Here is an 18,281-nt window from a genome sequence, read left to right on the forward strand (position 1 = left end):
ATAAACCATTGAAGAATTCCATATGTTCAGATTAAAAATATGATTATTCACTGTTGGGGTAAAAAAACAACTAAAAAAAGCTATATGATAATTGAAGAAAATAAGATATCAATAGAATTATTTAAAAGAAAAAAAAATATTATTAAAAATTATAATAATAAATTATTTGATCCCTCCATCAATGGCTAAAGTAACCATTGATGGAGGCAATTGAAGACTAGATTTTGTTACTCAAGAACGAAACTTTGACTCTAATATAATGTTAGAATGTAGAAAAAAAGAGATTGTACTAAATCATATATTGAATTACAAAGAAAATAATATAATAATATTATTACAACTTATAATATTATAATTATATATTATAACATATGTTATTACAAATACTAATGTCAATTCAGCAGGTAATACACGTCACACAGTCGCAGTTCCAATTTACCCTTTGTCTATTTCTACTCCCAATAATATAGTTGATTGTTTAGGCTCAAGAATCATATTACAAAGCTCCTCATGCATTCTAAAAAGGGAGAAATTGTCATGAATAAGGAGAAAGTACAACATATTACAATTCAACTCAACATTCACTATCTTCAAGATTGGAATCTGTAGAAAAAAGAAGAATATGAAAAAATTATTCAATGGTCAGTTGCTAAAATGAAGGAGTATATGAAGGATCCAAAATCTAAGTCATTTATTATTAGGAGAAACTCGACATGGAAAACTAATATAGTCTAGAAGAACAACAATGGAAAAAGGAATAAGATCATACCTATAAAGGAAAATTTTACTTGGGCAATACATAGATAAAAGCGGAGATACTGAATTCTCCATTTGAATTTAAATTGCCTTCTGAAGTTGAGGAAAATTGTATATATAAAAATGGGAAAATATAGTTGTGGGAAACTACATAGGAAAAAATAGAGTATCATTCTTAATTACTAAAGATGCATTGTTGAAGCAATGGGAAGGGAAATGGCTGGAGAAGATTTCAGCAAATGTCCATGATCTATATTTCTTAAATTTAAGAAGGGATCTAATCTAGAGAGAGTTCTTGGAAATTGGAATACATATATTGGATCCAACTCTATGAAGTTGAAAAAATGGTCTAAAGATTTTGAACTTATTGAGTAAGCCAAAGGAAACTACAAAGATATGGTTCAAAGTCTAGAATATACATGCACATATGTGCAATTTAGAAGCCCTTAGTCATTTTTCAGGTTTATTGGGTAGACCATTATACATGGACTCAATTATTGAAGGAGGAGAACACCTATAATTTTCTAAATTAACATTGAGGTGCATCCTAAAATTACATTGTCGAATAGTATGATAGTAGTAGACAGAAAAGGAAAATCTACTATCATGGAAATCACGTATGTGTGGAGGTCATACACATTCTCTTTCTGCAATACCTTCCCATATGCAAGCTAAATTGTGATTTGGCTAAGGAATGAAATAAAGTTCATAAAGACCAGAAAGTATAGATGTAGAAAAATGAAACTGAGGTGCCTATTAGCAATGAGAAAAATGTGGTTAAAGAACCTGAAATAGAAGATAAAGAAAATTATGTACAAAAAGTAGTACGAAAAAGGAGGTTGAACTTCAACCTAATCATGTTGAAGAGATAATTGAGGAATAACAATCAATTCAAGTTGAATTGGTTGTTGATGAAAACAAAGAGGAAGATACGAATCCAAAGTTGTTGAGGATTCCAAAACTGAAGCTGAAGAAAATAAAGACAACTATCTTGAAATTCAAGTTCAGAACAACAAAGTGAAGAGCCCCCCAAATCTTGAAGAATAATTCTTTTTATCAAATCAGAACGAGTTCATATAAAGAAAGAAATCAAAATGAGAATAGGCAGTATTCATCAACCTCTTCAGTTCATCCCTCTTTCATTGCAAGAGGAAGTGGAAGGAGAAGAGGAAGACAACCTGTTGAAACATCAAGTTGGTATGGAAATAAAATTCATGATTGGGATAATTAGGATTTGATACAATTTGTAATCTTTGTTTCTTGTATGTTGATTGCTACTAATCAAGTTCTTTAGGGTCGTTTGATTTTCATCCTTTAATAATATCTAGTGTTTGTCTAGCTTTGATTTTTAACCTTCTCACTTTTGAGATTTTAATAAAATGGTTTTAACCGTTTCCCAAGAAAAAATATTATTGAATCATTACTAAGTGCAACTTCAACACAATCTGAATTATCACTATTTGATAATATTATCCAACTATCTTCTAGTACTCAAACTCTACCTATTGATTCTTCACTTCAAAGAAGTTCTAGAACTAGAGTTAATCCTAATGAATGATTATATTGTCAATTTATCAGTAAAAATGACAATACCTCTTCCATACCAGAAAATATAACCAAGCCTAATCCTTTTATTTTCAAATTATGTTTAAATATTTACTTTATGGTTTTAATTCTTAATGTTACTAATATCTAGGAACCAATTTCTTATGATCAGGCATCCAAACATAATGGATGGGTGCAAGCAATGCAGTATAAATTAAAGGCTCTTAAAGAAAATTATACTTGGTCTTTAATGCCTTCATTTCCTGGAAAGAAGACCATTTGTTCTAGATAGGTATTCAAGATCAAGACAACACCGGCTAGTTTTATTGAAAGACTAAAGCGTGTTTAGAAGCTAAGGAATATAATTAACAAGAAGTGATAAATTATCATGAAAGCTACCCTCCGATAACTAAGTTGGTCATTATAAGAATTTGAATTGCCTTATCTGCTATACATGACTGGCATCTTCATCATTTAGATGCTACACAAAAGCTTATATGGTTTGAAGCAGACCTCTCGTCAGTGGAACAATGAATTTAATGGCAGATTGAAGGCTTTCAGTTTTAGCAATCTCCACATGATCATTGTTTCTTTGTTAAAAAAATGTCCATATCGTTTAATTCTTTTTTGATATGTTAATGTTGTTTTCTTAGGAGATGATTCATTAAAAGAAATAAAAGAGTTGAAGTATATCTTCATTCTTATTCACAATTAAATATTTGCGTAAGGCCAGTTATTATCCTGAGTTTGAAATTATTTGATATGCTGATGGTATTCTTGTTAATCAACATAAATATATTACATATATTATTGTAGATGTTAACACTACAATAAAATATATTTTTTTCGACCCTTAAATGTCAACGCATATAATTGTAATCATGAAAATTTGACTTACCATATTTTCAAATAATATTATTATTTTTAATAATATTTTAAATTTTTATATTCAAAATAACTTAATAAGAAATTAAATCCTAATTAAGGGTTAATTATTGTGATAAATAAATTCTAATTAAAGAAATTATTCAAAATTTTAAAAATAATTTGAGGATAAAATATTGTATTTATTTTACCCAAATTAGACCAAATAAAAGGTTAAAAAAAATTAATTGTGATTTAATCATGAATTGTGTTTAATTCATGACTTAAACAAATTAAAACAAATACCAAAAAATTCCCAAAAAAAACCCAAAAAAATAAAATTTGATCATAAAGTTTATTATGATTCTAAAAATAGTTTTGTGAAATTTTTAGTAAAGAAATAATTTAAAAGGAATTAAAATTTGATTTTAATAAACTTTTTAAATAAAATTAAAATCTGATAATTCAGTGTAGCAGATATTGTTTTTAATCTTTATAGCAAGATTCTGGACCATCAGATGAGCATCCATATTTCATCTAGCAGCCCAAACGGTCCCATATAGTATGCTACAATAGATCAAGTGTGTGTTTGCCACACCCGATCAACTAACGGGATAAGTTAACCCCATTAGGTTAGCCGCTGACGGACCGAACGGAACGCTAACGACGCTCTCCGGACACGCAACTCATCGGCAACGATCCTTCCAGACGGGATAGATCACTCCACATTCATCCTTATCCGATGATTTTTCTTCCTACGCGTTCGTATTCACTAAGCCTGTGGAACCCCTATCTAGAAGACTTATACTGCACTGGATAAGTTTGCCACAACCAAAAATAAATTTAGGGATAAGATTATCAAAGGGAAATTTCGACTTCAATTATCCCTCCCCGACCGCCTTAGAGGCACTATAAATAGTCCCCCATGGTTTGTAGACCAAAACATCAAACAATCACCCAATATCATCGTCTGAATCAAAACTTTGAAGATTCCGGCGAACTAGTTTCTGTCAAAACCTTTTTCCGACAATCCAAGTCTCGATCCAGACCTTTCAATAGCTACAAACACACCCTGGGAGTGTTCTCCCACTGTTGGTATATGTTTCCATATCATTTGTATCATGAAATCTGTGATTATAAAATTTGAATTTTTTTCAAAATTTTCTTGTTTGATCGAATTTGATTTGTTCTATGCTTTGATTATGTGATTTCTTTGTTGAAAATCATTATATATATCATGTATGAACTTTCCATTGAAATAGAATTTATCAAATCAACTTGATTAAAAAAAATTTAAAATTGGATTTTTAAAATCTTTGTGTTCTTGGTTCTAAACTAAATTTGTTGAGCCAGTTTGTTGCTATACATGTTTGTTAACATGTTAAAATAATTTCTAAGTAACTGTAATAACGTTTTGATCATATTTGATCAAACTAAAATTTTGAAAATTTAAGCTTAAAAATTGAAATTTTAAAATTCTATTTTCTTGGTTTTATTTTGGATTTTTTTGATCCAATTAGTTGTTATACATGTTTGTTAACATGTTAGAATGAATTCCAAGTAACTGTTTCATCAATTTGATCATATTTGATCAAATTGTGTTTTTGAAAAATTTTAGATTTTGATTCAATCATCAAATTTTGTTTTCATATTTGAATGATGTTCTTGTTTTGGCTAAGATCAACTATTCATCATTCTAAAGCTAATGGAACAAAAATCAGACATTGAAATGGCCTAATTTGAAATATCCCAAATTTTGTCCTAGAAATGGTGTTTTAAAATTGATCCTTGTAAGGACTCAAAATCGTTATTTATGTTCGGGCTTTTGTTCTTCATGATCATTTGAACTTATTGTAGCTTTAGGATCATGATATCATGATCCCAATTAAAAGTTATAACCATCTAAAATTTTGATCAAATCAAGAACACCTCGGTCCTGCATCCAACCGAGGGGATCTAAGTCAGCAACTGAGGAGTCCGACCGAGGGACTTAGCCATCGACCGAGGAATACAACTGGTGTTCTTCAGCACTGATTAAGGACTAGGACCAGAGTTCTTCAGGTCCGACCGAGGACCAGGACCATTGTTCTTCAGGTCCGACCGAGGATTAGTTTTTTTTTGGGGGGAAATGACTTATTGTCATTTTATTAAAAATCCCAAAACGGGAAAAAACGAACATAGTTTCGCTTAACTTTCCAAAAAACCTAGAAAGTTAAGCATACACATACAAAGGAGACAAACAAACAAGCATTCAAAGTGACAACAAAACATATGAATTACAAACCGAAATACAATAAATTCTATCTCCCTTTATAACTTTCAAAAGACGTGATTTCTTCATAAGCAACTTTCCAATCCCGACAAATGTTCCACGCCTTTTCACTCTTGGGAACCCTTCTCCATGTTATTATATATGCACCACAATCAAAATCAATATCATTCCAAGTTTGATCAATGCTTCGTCGAATTCTGCCAAATACTCTTGTGTTTCTCTCGGCCAATACATGATAAACAATGGCAGCAATACCACATTTGAAGACATTGGCTGGAAATCTATTACCTTTGTCCTTGATGTGGGCAGCAACAATGATCTCATCCCATGAACCCGGTAATTGAACAAAGCCCAAAGCCAACGTGAACTTAGACTTAACAAACGGGCAGCTCCCAAACAAGTGGTAAAGAGACTTTGTATCCCCATCACAAAGCAAACAATTAGCATCCGGGATGTCCATGTAGGCAAGAATCTGATCCCGGGTGTTAAGCCTACCAGAGGATGAAACGATGCCTCGGAATGACCTTTGAAGACCAAACGAGAGCAGCCCAATCGACAATTTGACCTTTTTCTCTAATAACATTCCAAACCATTCTCGACTTCAATTTACCTTCTTCCTTGGCTGCCCAAGAGTGAACATCAGTCCTATCACTTAGACGAATTCTACTCAAATAGTCTAATACTCGTCTTTCTTCCGGAACCCGTCTAATAATTGAAACCCATTGCCCAACATCAATATCACAAATCGTGGCAGCCGCACAGTCTCTTCTTATTCTCAATCCTCAGAATTCCTCTTTAGTGATCAAAGGTTGGTTTTCAAACTAAGGGTCGTGCCAAAAGAGAGTACCACACTCATCCTCAATACGAATATCAAAGATCAAACCAATGCTGTTTTTCAGTTTCAAAATCTTCTTCAAAGACCAAGTCATGTCATCCGTGATTTTACAAGTTCATATGCTTAATTCGCGCTTCAAGAATCGAGAGTGCACCCACTTGACCCATAGAGAATCTTGTTTTGTTTGTAATGCCCTAAGATGTTTGTAGGTAATCGTCCGATTCCACTCAACACAGCTCCTCATTTCAATACCACCTTCGTCTTTCGGTTTGCAAACATCGATCCACTTGACTTTCTTTCCTCCGCGACCTTGGCTGCCCCAAATAAAGTTACGCATGATAGTATCGAGCTCTTTCATAACTTTCTTCGGAAGCACAATTTGTTGAGACTAGTATCCGATTAATCCCATGACCACGCTTCCAACCAACTCAATTCTGCCCGCGTATGAAAGCTTCTTGGCTGCCCACCCCATAACGACGTTTTTAACTTTTTCAATGAGCGGCCTACAATGAACAATTTGAATTTGTCTTGTTGTGAGCGGAATATCCAAATAACGTACCGGAAACGAACCCTCAGGGATGCCCATAATGTCTTGTATCCTAGCCTTTGTATCATCATCAACACAGCCATAGAACGCTAAACTTTTATCAACATTAATTTCTAAACCTGTAACATCAGAAAAGAAGTTAAGCGCATCTTTTATAGTATTAATGGTTTCAACATCAGCATGAGAAAGTAAGAACAAGTCGTCTGCGAAACATAAATGAGTGATCTTCTCATCTTCGTAGAATGGGTGGAAAGTGTAATGGCGATTCTTTCAGAATGTCGTTAAGACACTCTCAAAGACCTCCATGATCAATACGAAGATGTAAGAAGAGAGAGGATCGCCTTGTCTCACACCATTTTCGCCCTTGAAATAGCCCCCGTGAACACCATTAACACAAACTACAAAACGGGAGGTAGAGACGCATTGCATAATCCATTCAATAAAGATTTTAGGTAAACCAGCAACGACAAGAAAATCATGTATAGTTCACCATTTAACGGAATCAAAAGCCTTATGGATGTCGATTTGAAACGCAACCCGAGGTGAGATCTTCTTTTTCCCATAACCCTTTAGAAGATGTTAAGCGATATAGACCTACCGGGTATAAAAGCAGATTTCCCTAGACTTACTATCTTAGAAATAACTCCTTGAAAGCGTTTAGCAAGAATTTTAGAAATGATTTTATACACAACATTACAGCAAGAAATGGGTCGAAAATCTTGTATTTTTTCAGGCACTAAATTTTTTGGAATAAAATTAAGCACAGTGACATTCCATTGGGTTAGCATCTTCCTATTTCTAAAGAATTCAAGCAGCCCTTCTGTAATGTCATTACCCACAATATCCCAATTGACTTTAAAGAACTCCGCATTGAAACTGTCAGGTCTGGGGCTCTTATTGCCATTGATACTAGCCATAGCCTTTCTAACCTCTTCTCTTGAAATAATTCTAACAAGATCACGACTATCCTCAGCTGTAATTCTCTTGTCAACAATTTGATAAAGTGTGTTAAGCATACTGAGTTGCTGCCCGGTTTTATTACCCATGAGACCACGATAGAATTGGATAGCTAAGTCATGAATTTGGTCCTGTCCGTGTACAAAACCACCATTGTCATTCTTGAGCCTTTGAAGATTGTTCCGAAGATTTCTAAAAGAACATTTTCGGTAGAAAAAAGTCATATTCCTATCACTAAGAGAGATTCAGTTTTGTCTCGACTTTTGCCTCGCAAAAATCTCCTCCATAGAACTAAGCTCTCTGAAAGTGGAAAGGGCATATTTTTCATCTTCCTGTAGAGTATAATCAATATGATCACAAAGAAATAGGGATTGAATCTTCTCAAGATCAACTCTTGCTGCCATGACCCTTTTAGATATATTGCTGAATTTTTTCGGTCAAATTTAGTAAGCTGATTTTTGAGGAGCCTCAACTTTTCCGACACACGAAACATCATGGATCCATCCACATGAGTGTTCCACACCTCAATGAGAATGTCCTTAAACTTATCATTTTCCATCCAAAAATTAAAGAATTTGAACGGTCGTTTCACTTTCTTATCCTTTTCCTAATAAAGCTTAAGAGGACAATGATCAGAAATTCTCGGGTTAAGGATATGGACATGACTTCTAGGGTACTTAGAAGCCCAAGTCGAATTAATAAGACCCTTGTCAATCCTGCTCCTTCTGGTTTGCTCATCACCCCTCATTGAAGACCAAGTAAACATGTTGCCGGAGTTAGTCGGTTCAATGCACCCAATGTCACGAATACACTCATTAAAGTCAATCATGTCTTGAGTGATATCAGATTCAGGACTTCTCTCATTCTCAAATCTAGTAACATTGAAGTCCCCTAAAACAGCTCAGGGGTCCCCATCATCAATCTTAGCTTTCAAACAACTCCACAAAATCCTCCTATCTGATCCCGAATTACAACCATAAACAATAGCTAACCGAAACAGATTATCATCAACCTTGCCTTTGACTTCAACCATGATTACCTGTTCAGAATTGTAAATCATCTTAACATCAGCCACATCACTGTTCCAAGCAACCCATATTCTGTCAGTCCTATTGTTAAAATTGTGTACCAATTGCCAATTGTTGTCCATACAAAGGCACTTGATGCGATCCACATTGCTCTCCTTCACCTTGGTTTCAAGAATATCAAAAATAGCAAGCTTTTGATCATCAATAATCCTTCGAATCTCTTTTCTTTTGATAGGATCATTGAGGCCTCGTATATTCCATGTCATTATATTCATGAATGGATATACGGGTTGAATTCTTGAATTTCATCGTTACCATGGCCATCAATACACCTAGCCATAACATGATCCTTGTCAACACTACTTTCACTTACATAAAATCCATAAGAATCACTGTCTTTGCTGTCTTCAATAGCCACGGACTGATTATCATCATGGGTAGGGTTGCCGAAAGAATTAGGTACATCCTCATTAGAATCAAACAAGTTTCTGCCCAGCAAACCAACTGCAGGATTCACACAACCATCAAATTCAGAATTTGCAGCACACAGACCTACTAAATAAAGACCATTTGAACCAGCCATCACAACTTTGGACAATGCCAACTCAGAATCAGCTAGAAGAGACCTTTTAGACCCAATTGTCCCCTCAATATCAGCAACTAAAACTGACTTATTAGACGACTTTGCATACTCAACCTCAGCCAACCCATAATAACCATACGAATCTACTTTAGAAACCACCAACCCAGGATCATCCAAAGTTGCCTTAGTGACTGTCAAACCCGAACCAACCTTTCCAAACCTATCTGTCTTATAACATGCATCCCCAGACCCAATAGATTCAACCTCTACTAAACCTGAAACACCAGCCAACCCAGGATCATCAAAAGCTGCCTTAGTGACTGTCAAACCCGAACCAACCTTTCCAAACCTATCTATCTTGTAACCTGCAACCCCAGACCCAACAGATTCAACCTCTACTAAACCTGAAACACCAACCATAGCAGCTTTGGATATAATCAGCCCAGAAATATTCAGTTCAGACCGATCTAATTCAGCTCCATGGCCTACTATATGGCATTCACTAGTAAGCGGTTCAGTCAATTTATTTTTGCTCAGGACATGTTGAAGCCCAACCCTACTCTTATGTTTTTCACACCCAGTATTATCCATTTGATCATTCACCATAACATTTCCAATCCGATTACTAACTTCAGACCAGTGGGTAACATAAGAGCGGTCAGTTATTGGGTCTTCCTCAGCCCTATCAGAATTCCTTGCACATTCATTGATAGGAACCTTAGCAGTTTCTGAAGAATCCTGGCCAATATCCTTTATCATAGGAGTTATTCTGTCATTCATTGCAGATGCAAGATTATGACTTTGAGAATTTGGATTGCTGCCAAGATCATCAACTTTTAGACCTAAGAGTTCAGATTCCAGGCTAATATTGCATTGATCTAAAGACTTTATAGTTGAGCATGAGATCCCTAGATTCTGGGCCAGACTCAACACCCCATCATTATGAGTAACTAGGACACTTTGAAAAAAAGAACCGTGGTCCTGAAAACTAAAACCACGGTCAAGATTTAGAGGCTCGCGGTCATGGACAGTACCCTCGCAGTCCTGGACAGAATCACCACAATCCCAATTAGGAGCCCCACTTACGTGTCTAAGAACTATTTTGAGATGTTGAGAGGTAGTATTAATTTCAGAAGTGAGACCATGATCTTGAATGCTTTGTCTGTCTTGGTTAGGGGATATACGGTCTTGACAGTATGTTTCACGGTCCTGATAGGAAAGGACACGGTCCTGACTAGAGGGGACATGGTCCTGATTGTATATTTCACGGTCCTGATCAATGAACATTTGGTCCTGTTGTGGAAAGCCACATTCCTCAACAAGAGAAGCTCGAAAATGTTTACCAGCATCAGTTCGACCGAGCTCAGCACCATTCGCATGGTTCAGCTGACATGAAATCTGGTCATGACCCTGATCATGCCCTGTCCTAACCCTTTTCTGCACCCAAACCTGTCTCAGCTGCTTCTTTTTCTTCATTCTCGACCCTTTAGTTTCCTTAGTCACCTGCTTATGAGACATCCCGCTAGCCTTCACAGTGCTAACTTTATCATTTAATTTTCCATCCACAAGGTGATTAGCAGCATGAACCAACTAATCAACTTTCCGAACTTTCTTAATCTTCGGCTTACCAAGACCCCACCATTATTTCTAACCCAAACACGCTTGACCGAGGATTAGTTTAAGTGTTCTTGAGGAAGGACCTAGGCCCACAACTGTTGGTTTTAGCCTAGGACCGTGGAACCTGACCGAGTTTTTTGATTTAAGATCGTGTCCACCCCTTAGCCTAGTACAAATATTTCTAACTTAGGACCGAGCCTAGTTTTAACCTAGGATCGAGAACTTTTAGCCTAAGACTAATGGTTAGGACCGATCCTCCTAGACTTAGGACTGAGGATTATGACTGAGCCTCCAAGACCTAAGACTGAGGATTAAGACTGATCCTCCTAGACCTAGGACCGAGGATTAGAACCGAGCCTCCTAGACCCATGACCGGTAAAGCTAAACCTAACCATAGACCTAGGATCGAGAACTACCTAACCCTAGGACAAAGCACCTAGACTGGTAGACTTGACTTGGGACAAAGCCTCTCAAGTCCTCGACCAAGCTGCCTAAGATTGGGACCGAGCCTCCCGAGCCCAGAATCGAGCTTTGCGGTCCCTTGACCCATGCGACCGAGCCCTAGTCTAGACCACCCCGGTCTTGACCGAGCCCGACCGAGCCTAGATCGGCCAAACCGAACCCAGACTTATGACTCCGGTCCTAAGGCCTGTTTGGTTCCACTTTTTTTCAAATAATCCTGAAAGGTCAAAAAATAATATTTTTTATATTTTCAGAATGTTTCCTAAACCAATTCTATTTCCCACCAATTCTTTGTGACCTTTATATAAGTCTAGACTTGATCGGTTTCCCACCAATCATTTGTGAACTCTAGACTGAACTCATGATCTTTGTCATCACATAGGTCAGTAGTAGCTATCAACTAGTTGTTTATACCAATCAAAAGATATGCATATATTATTCATATCATCTCTTCATCTAGTTAAATGAAATTAACATCGTGAGTTGGTAGCGGGTTGGCTTTAAATTTTGGTAATAGTACGATATTATTATCAATAAGATCATGGATTTTATGTTTAAGGGTGAAACAAATATTGGTAGAGTGCCCTTTGGCCTAATGATATTAACATCATTCATTCATGTTCCTACTTATTACTTCTTTTCCTGATTCTAGTGTTACCAATTGGATCAACTTTCTTTGTAATAATACCTCTAGAGCCTTCGACGATGACATCCCTAAGTTATCAAACCTTCTACGAGGCCCATAAGTAGTAGTGATTCTTTGTTTTGGAGTTGGATGATCTTGTTTAAGTTGCGCTCTTATCTTCCTAGACACTAGTAACATGACAACATTTTGGCTTCTTTTTCTAGTTATATTTGGGGGTGGCTTGGTAGGGATTCTACCTTCCTCTACTTCTTTCTTGAGGGCATCATCATTGCCTTCTCAAGCGTTGATGAGATCTTCTAAGTAACCGTCCTTGGTCCTGGATAGTTTCTTCATATATTGCACATTATTGTTAACATACACCATGTCAACATGAGCTTGCTCGTCGGGCAACTCGTCTACTTCTAATGCAATATTTTTCCATTTGTTCACATAGCTTTCAAACGTTTCATTATGGTCTTATCAGATTGTTCATAATTTCCTCTCTAGCTTATCAACCTTAATAAGAATGGAAAAACGACTGTTGAATACCTTTGTTAGCTCTTTCACATTATGGTATTGAGCGATATTCTAATGAATGTACCATTCTAGAGCGGTATCTACCAAATATCTAGGGAAATGATGTGTCATTGTGGCATCCTCAGACTGATAGGGCATACTGTTCGTAATGTAGTCTTTCATAAAGGTTGAGGGATCATTCTTTTCAGCGTACTTAGGAATACTTGGTAATTTTAGTCCATGTGGTATGGTAGTCTTCCTAGCTACTTCTAACCCATATCTCTATGTCTCTGTGGCTCGAGAGGTGCCCCTAGTCGAAGGTTCATCTAACTTCTTAAGAATCTTAGTTTCTGTATCCTATATACGAGCCACTTCTTCAAAAGGATCGTAAGCTTGCCCTATCGGCTTGGGAATGACGTCTAACCCTGAACAATCATATACATCAGTGGACACAAAAGCTCTGGTTTCTAGATTCTCTTCTAGACTTCATTACTACATTTGCTTTTGTATTTACTTTTTTAAATTTGGCATCACGTTCTGTAGTCTAATTTAGCTTGAGCTTCCTCGTTAGAATTATACAATTCTTCTACTTCGATTCCTTCAACATTAACATCGTTAGAATTATACCATTCTTCTACTTCGATTCCTTCAACATTAACATTATGGCTAGAATAAAAAATTGGGGCAAGAAATATCGAAAGTAAGTGGTTGGAATGGTGGTTGAGGAGATGAAAATGATGGTTATTTACAATTTTCATTATTTTAATTTTTTAAATTATATTTTTATTCTAAAAATGTCAAAGTCGATTTTGTAAAATAAACTATTTTGACATAAAAAAAAGTGTCTTACATAGACTGAGTTTTATTTTATCACGTGTACATAATTAAATTTTGAACAAATTTTATTAGTTTTGTATTCAAAATTTAAACAATATCTAAATACATATTTTAAATAGTTTGTTTTAATAATATTTGTGTTCATCTGTAGTTAAAATAAATTCTAATTCTGACAAATATTATATACTGACAAATAAATTAACAGAGATAATATTTTAAAAATTATGTAACGATAGATATAATTTTTTTTATTAAAAATAAAATGTTAGGAGAAAGATTATTTATGTTTATATATTTATATTATATATTAAAAATAATTAAGAAGAATAATTTTTTTTTTTAATTTCTTCTAATGGAGAGTATATAAATATTATATTAATAAATAAATTATGAGAGCAAATTTATCTATTTAATATTTTAATATAATAAGCACTAAAAAATCTTTTTTATATAAAAATAAGTATATATATATTTAAAAGTAAATAAAGAAAATATATTAACATAAATGTTTATTTTTATTATAACAATTTTATAGATATATTAATACATAGTGATTATATATATATATATATATATATATATATATATATATATATATATATATATATATATATATATATATTAAACAAATATTATATAGTGATAAATAAATGACAAGATAATATTTTTAAGAATATTTAAATAATGAAAACAAATGTTGTTTTAATATTAAAAAATATCAATAAACCATATTTTATATTTAAAAAGAATAGAATAAAATCAGCACAAGCAAAATATATACAACACTCATTTAGTCTACGTCTTTTTTTTCAATCCGCTTCAATTTCGATTTTAAACATTCTAAAACTCCATCTTTATGGGTGGTTCGTGCGATCTGATATCGGTTGGTTCCATGTTTTATCTTCAACGTGTGTTCTCGCGGTAGAAGATGAGAAATTTTTATAGTAAGTTCGATCTGTGCACTTTTTAGAAAAATAAATGTTTAGTCGATTACTTTGTTAAGTCTCATAACTTACCTTTTTCTCAAATCTCGTAAAATATAACGATTTAAATTGAGACGAGGAATTGAAATAAAATTTAGCGAAAGTTATACATATTTTTTATTCTTTTTAAGAGTAGTCATTTAGTTTATTTTAAGAAAAACTATGAAAAAAAATTTTAAAAATTCTTTTGGACTATATATAACTAAATTATTACCAATCTATCGATTAAACTTATAAAAATATAGTATAACACAAAATTAAAATGCTTAACCGATAAATTATTAATTCGGTAATTAATATTCCGGTTTCCCATAATTTTAACTAATCCAAAAAATATCTCCCTTCTTGAATTAAAATAAGCCTCCAACCGTTTCATTTTTCGAATCAGACCATTGACTTTTGAATTATTTTTTGATCCATAAACTCTTAGTCGGGCCTACTTCTTGAACTTGGGCTTTTTGAGAGTTTGGGCATGATATTTGGACTTGGCTTAACTTGCTAAGATTAATAAAAATATATTTTTTATAGTTATTTTTTATTATCTATTTATTTTATTTATACGATATTTATTCAATTTTTTTGGTGTCAAAATTTAGTGCCTACAAAAATGTGAGTCAATGATATCACTTATATTTAAAAAAATATAATAAAAATATAATCTATTTTTAAGGTAATATTATAATATTAGTGTATTGATAGATAAAATGATAATATTAGCCACAACTTTTTCTAAATAAAAAATAAAATTCAGGACTTTTTACTAAAATAGTGGGAAAATAACAAAAATCTGCAAGTTTTTAGCCAAGTGGACGAGTTCATGAGGTAGTTCTTAGACCGAGTTTGTATGCCTTATTTGAAAACTTATATTTTAACAAGTTTCTGCTACATAAAGAATATAAAAGATTTTATTTTCCCTGCATAAAAGGTAATAATAGTTAAATATAGAATTTGAAATATTGGATTTGAACTGAAAAGATACAGACTTTCCCCTTTATAAGGATCGTATCTATCATTATTTTAGATGTCTATTGCGGTTGCAGAATAATAATGGTTGATTCTATGGAACAGAGTTGAGAGAGAAGAAGCCATAGAAGAGATACAAGTTGGGTATGTTTTTCTCCTTATTCATCTTTTTCTGCTGCTGTTCTTGAATTCAGTTGGGTATGTTTTTCTTTACATGTTATCTTTTTCAGTTCTTCTTGGGAGATTTTCAAGCCCAAACGGTTGGGTTTTCTCTTTTGTAGTGGTAGTAGGGTTTTCTTTTTGCGCCGTCGGGCTAATAATTTCTTTGAGTTTTTCATGTCTTTTACACCTACCCATTTTCACAGAGATGATTCATATTACTTGTGTTACAGATAAAAGAACATGGATTCTCTTGAAGCTTCAAGCATAGTGTATAGTAAGATTAGGGAAATAGAACCTCACAATGTGGCTAAAAAGATCATTGGTGTTCTTTTGTTGGAGGATCGTGGCCAAGAAATGATACGTCTAGCCTACGGACCAGACCATTACATACATACTTTAGTAGATGAAATTAAGATTCGTCATGGATTAAACTCAACTCAAATGGTTTCCCCGCATCCTTGGGACCTCCAGATGACTCGTTGGGAAATGAATACTCCTAATTTTTTACCACCACCCATTGATGTTCATCATAACCAGAATCAAGAATTGTTGAATCTTGAAGGGGTTTCCAGAGAATATCTTCCTTATCATTACTTGAACTCTAGACAACGGCTGGGTGAGCGTCAGGTGAAAGTTTGTCAGTATTTCATGAAGGGTTATTGTAGGAATGGGATTAACTGTCGATACATCCACAACCATTTGTATCCGCAGTCTGACCATGAATTAGTTGGTGACATGTTTTTGCCTGGTTCGATTCGTAGGCTGGAATCGGATATTTATGAGTTGTTGAAATCTATAGGGGAACCTGTTTCAATTGCCTCATTGCCATCTTTGTATCAAGAAAAATTTGGGAGGCATCTTCAGGCTGAAGGGTATCTTACTGAAAGCCAGAGACATGGTAAAGCTGGCTACAATTTGACTAAACTACTTGCTCGTTTAAAATGCATTCGAATCATTGATAGGTATATTATCTTTACTTCTATTATTAATTCAAACTTGATACACACTTGACACTTGTTGGTTTGGGGATTGTGCTAACTTCTTAAATGTATTAGTTCAATGATATTTTAATCTTGTTGTAATTTACTTACGAAAAATTATTTTACTTTTGGAAGACCTCATGGTCAGCATGCAGTGACATTGGTGGAAGACGGATTTAATAATATAAGAGAACGAAATGACCCTGGCCCAATTGTAACCGGATCACGACAGATCTATCTAACTTTTCCGGCTGAGAGCACTTTTACTGAAGAAGATGTTTCAGATTATTTTAGGTAAATTAAAAACTATTGACATTGTTGCATCCTTCAAAAAAGAACAAGTAATGTTAGATAATTTCATTGTCATTGTTGTTTTTGAATGTCTAATTTGTTTTCCAATGTTTTTGTTTTGTGTTGTTATAGTAACTATGGAACTGTTCAAGACGTTAGAATTCCTTGGCAGGAACAGAGGATGTTTGGTTTCGTCAACTTTTCCAGTGCAGAGACAGTTCAGATGGTTTTGAATATGAGTAATCCACATGTTGTTTGCGGTGCTCGTGTGCTGGTGAAGGCTTATAGAGAGAAACCGAACGCCACTTATAGGTGCTGTTATCATCTTTGTCTTGTTGTTTCATTATAAGACAACCAGTTCACATATATTGAATACCTTTCCGTTTTGTGTACTGTTTGTTCTCTCTTGTCCCTTTGTTTTGATTCAGGAACTACCAAGAAAATACAGAGCTTGCGTCATATATTTATTCTGACTTATACCCATGTAAGTATCATATAATAATAGCTATTTGAATATCGTAAATTTGAGATAACCTGTTTTGCCTAATTTTGCAGCTAATTGGAGTGCTGCACAAATGCTAAGTAGACAGATGAAGGAGCAAAGAAAAACCTTTGATATTGTGAAGCGTCTCGACAGGCTATGTATTGGGCAAATACCAATCGGGCGGCCTAATTTTGAATATGCCACCATTGAAGATCAAAATCCTATAGTTGATGAAGCAGGTCACCCCGAATTGTCAGAAAGGCAGTTCAATTATCTAGTTAATGATCTTAGCAATGGATTGACAAACCAGGATCATCCCAATCTTCATGAGATAAACTACATTGGCAGTGACAGGTTCGGTTTGACCCAATTCCCCTAGTTTAACAAAGTAGCATATCTGAAATGAGTTTGTGTTTGTTTTCTACTACAGCCAGAGAAACGGTCTCCCAGATAGTCCATTTTAATATCCGAATGAGAGCAGAATTTCTTTAGATGCAGTTTTTTTGGGGATTCAAGACACAAAGATTACTACTTTTACATTATATTATTTAATATGATTACAAAGGAATTAAACATAGATTAACAACCCTCCCCATTTCCTGGGGTTGAAGAGATAGAAAGAGATGATAGTTATGGTACTCAAATACTACTCTTTAGTTTTAATGGCAAATCTAAGAATGCTGAATTGTTTTATTTATTTAAATAGTTAATGGATGGTTGTTTGAAAGTTGCTTTTGAAATGGATTCATACTTTGGTGGTTGGCAACTTTTGAAATGAATGTTTTATATGTTTAATTTTATTTTATCATTTTAAATAATCATATTTATATTATTTTTTAAAATTTTCTATTAACGAATTAATAATCATTTAATTTAAATGTAATTTATATCTAAAAAATAATTAATTAGTAAATAATATTAATAATATATTTTTTAAATTAATTTAATTTTTAAATAAAAAATAATAATTTTGT

At 33.9% G+C, this 18,281-nt stretch overlaps 1 protein-coding gene across 1 annotated transcript; it reads left to right on the forward strand.

Moving 5' to 3' along the window:
- The first annotated feature begins 15,491 nt into the window (after window positions 1–15,491).
- On the forward strand, window positions 15,492–17,968 carry LOC124940522 (zinc finger CCCH domain-containing protein 18-like). The gene is made up of 7 exons (XM_047481046.1): window positions 15,492–15,534; window positions 15,783–16,514; window positions 16,668–16,826; window positions 16,956–17,135; window positions 17,252–17,307; window positions 17,379–17,661; window positions 17,738–17,968. The coding sequence occupies exons 2-7, from the start codon at window positions 15,793–15,795 to the stop codon at window positions 17,769–17,771; spliced, it is 1,434 nt and encodes a 477-aa protein (XP_047337002.1). The 5' UTR covers window positions 15,492–15,534; window positions 15,783–15,792; the 3' UTR covers window positions 17,772–17,968.
- Window positions 17,969–18,281: the final 313 nt, after the last annotated feature.

Source organism: Impatiens glandulifera, chromosome 5 (assembly GCF_907164915.1).
Source record: "Impatiens glandulifera chromosome 5, dImpGla2.1, whole genome shotgun sequence".
Classification (NCBI taxonomy): Eukaryota; Viridiplantae; Streptophyta; class Magnoliopsida; order Ericales; family Balsaminaceae; genus Impatiens; species Impatiens glandulifera.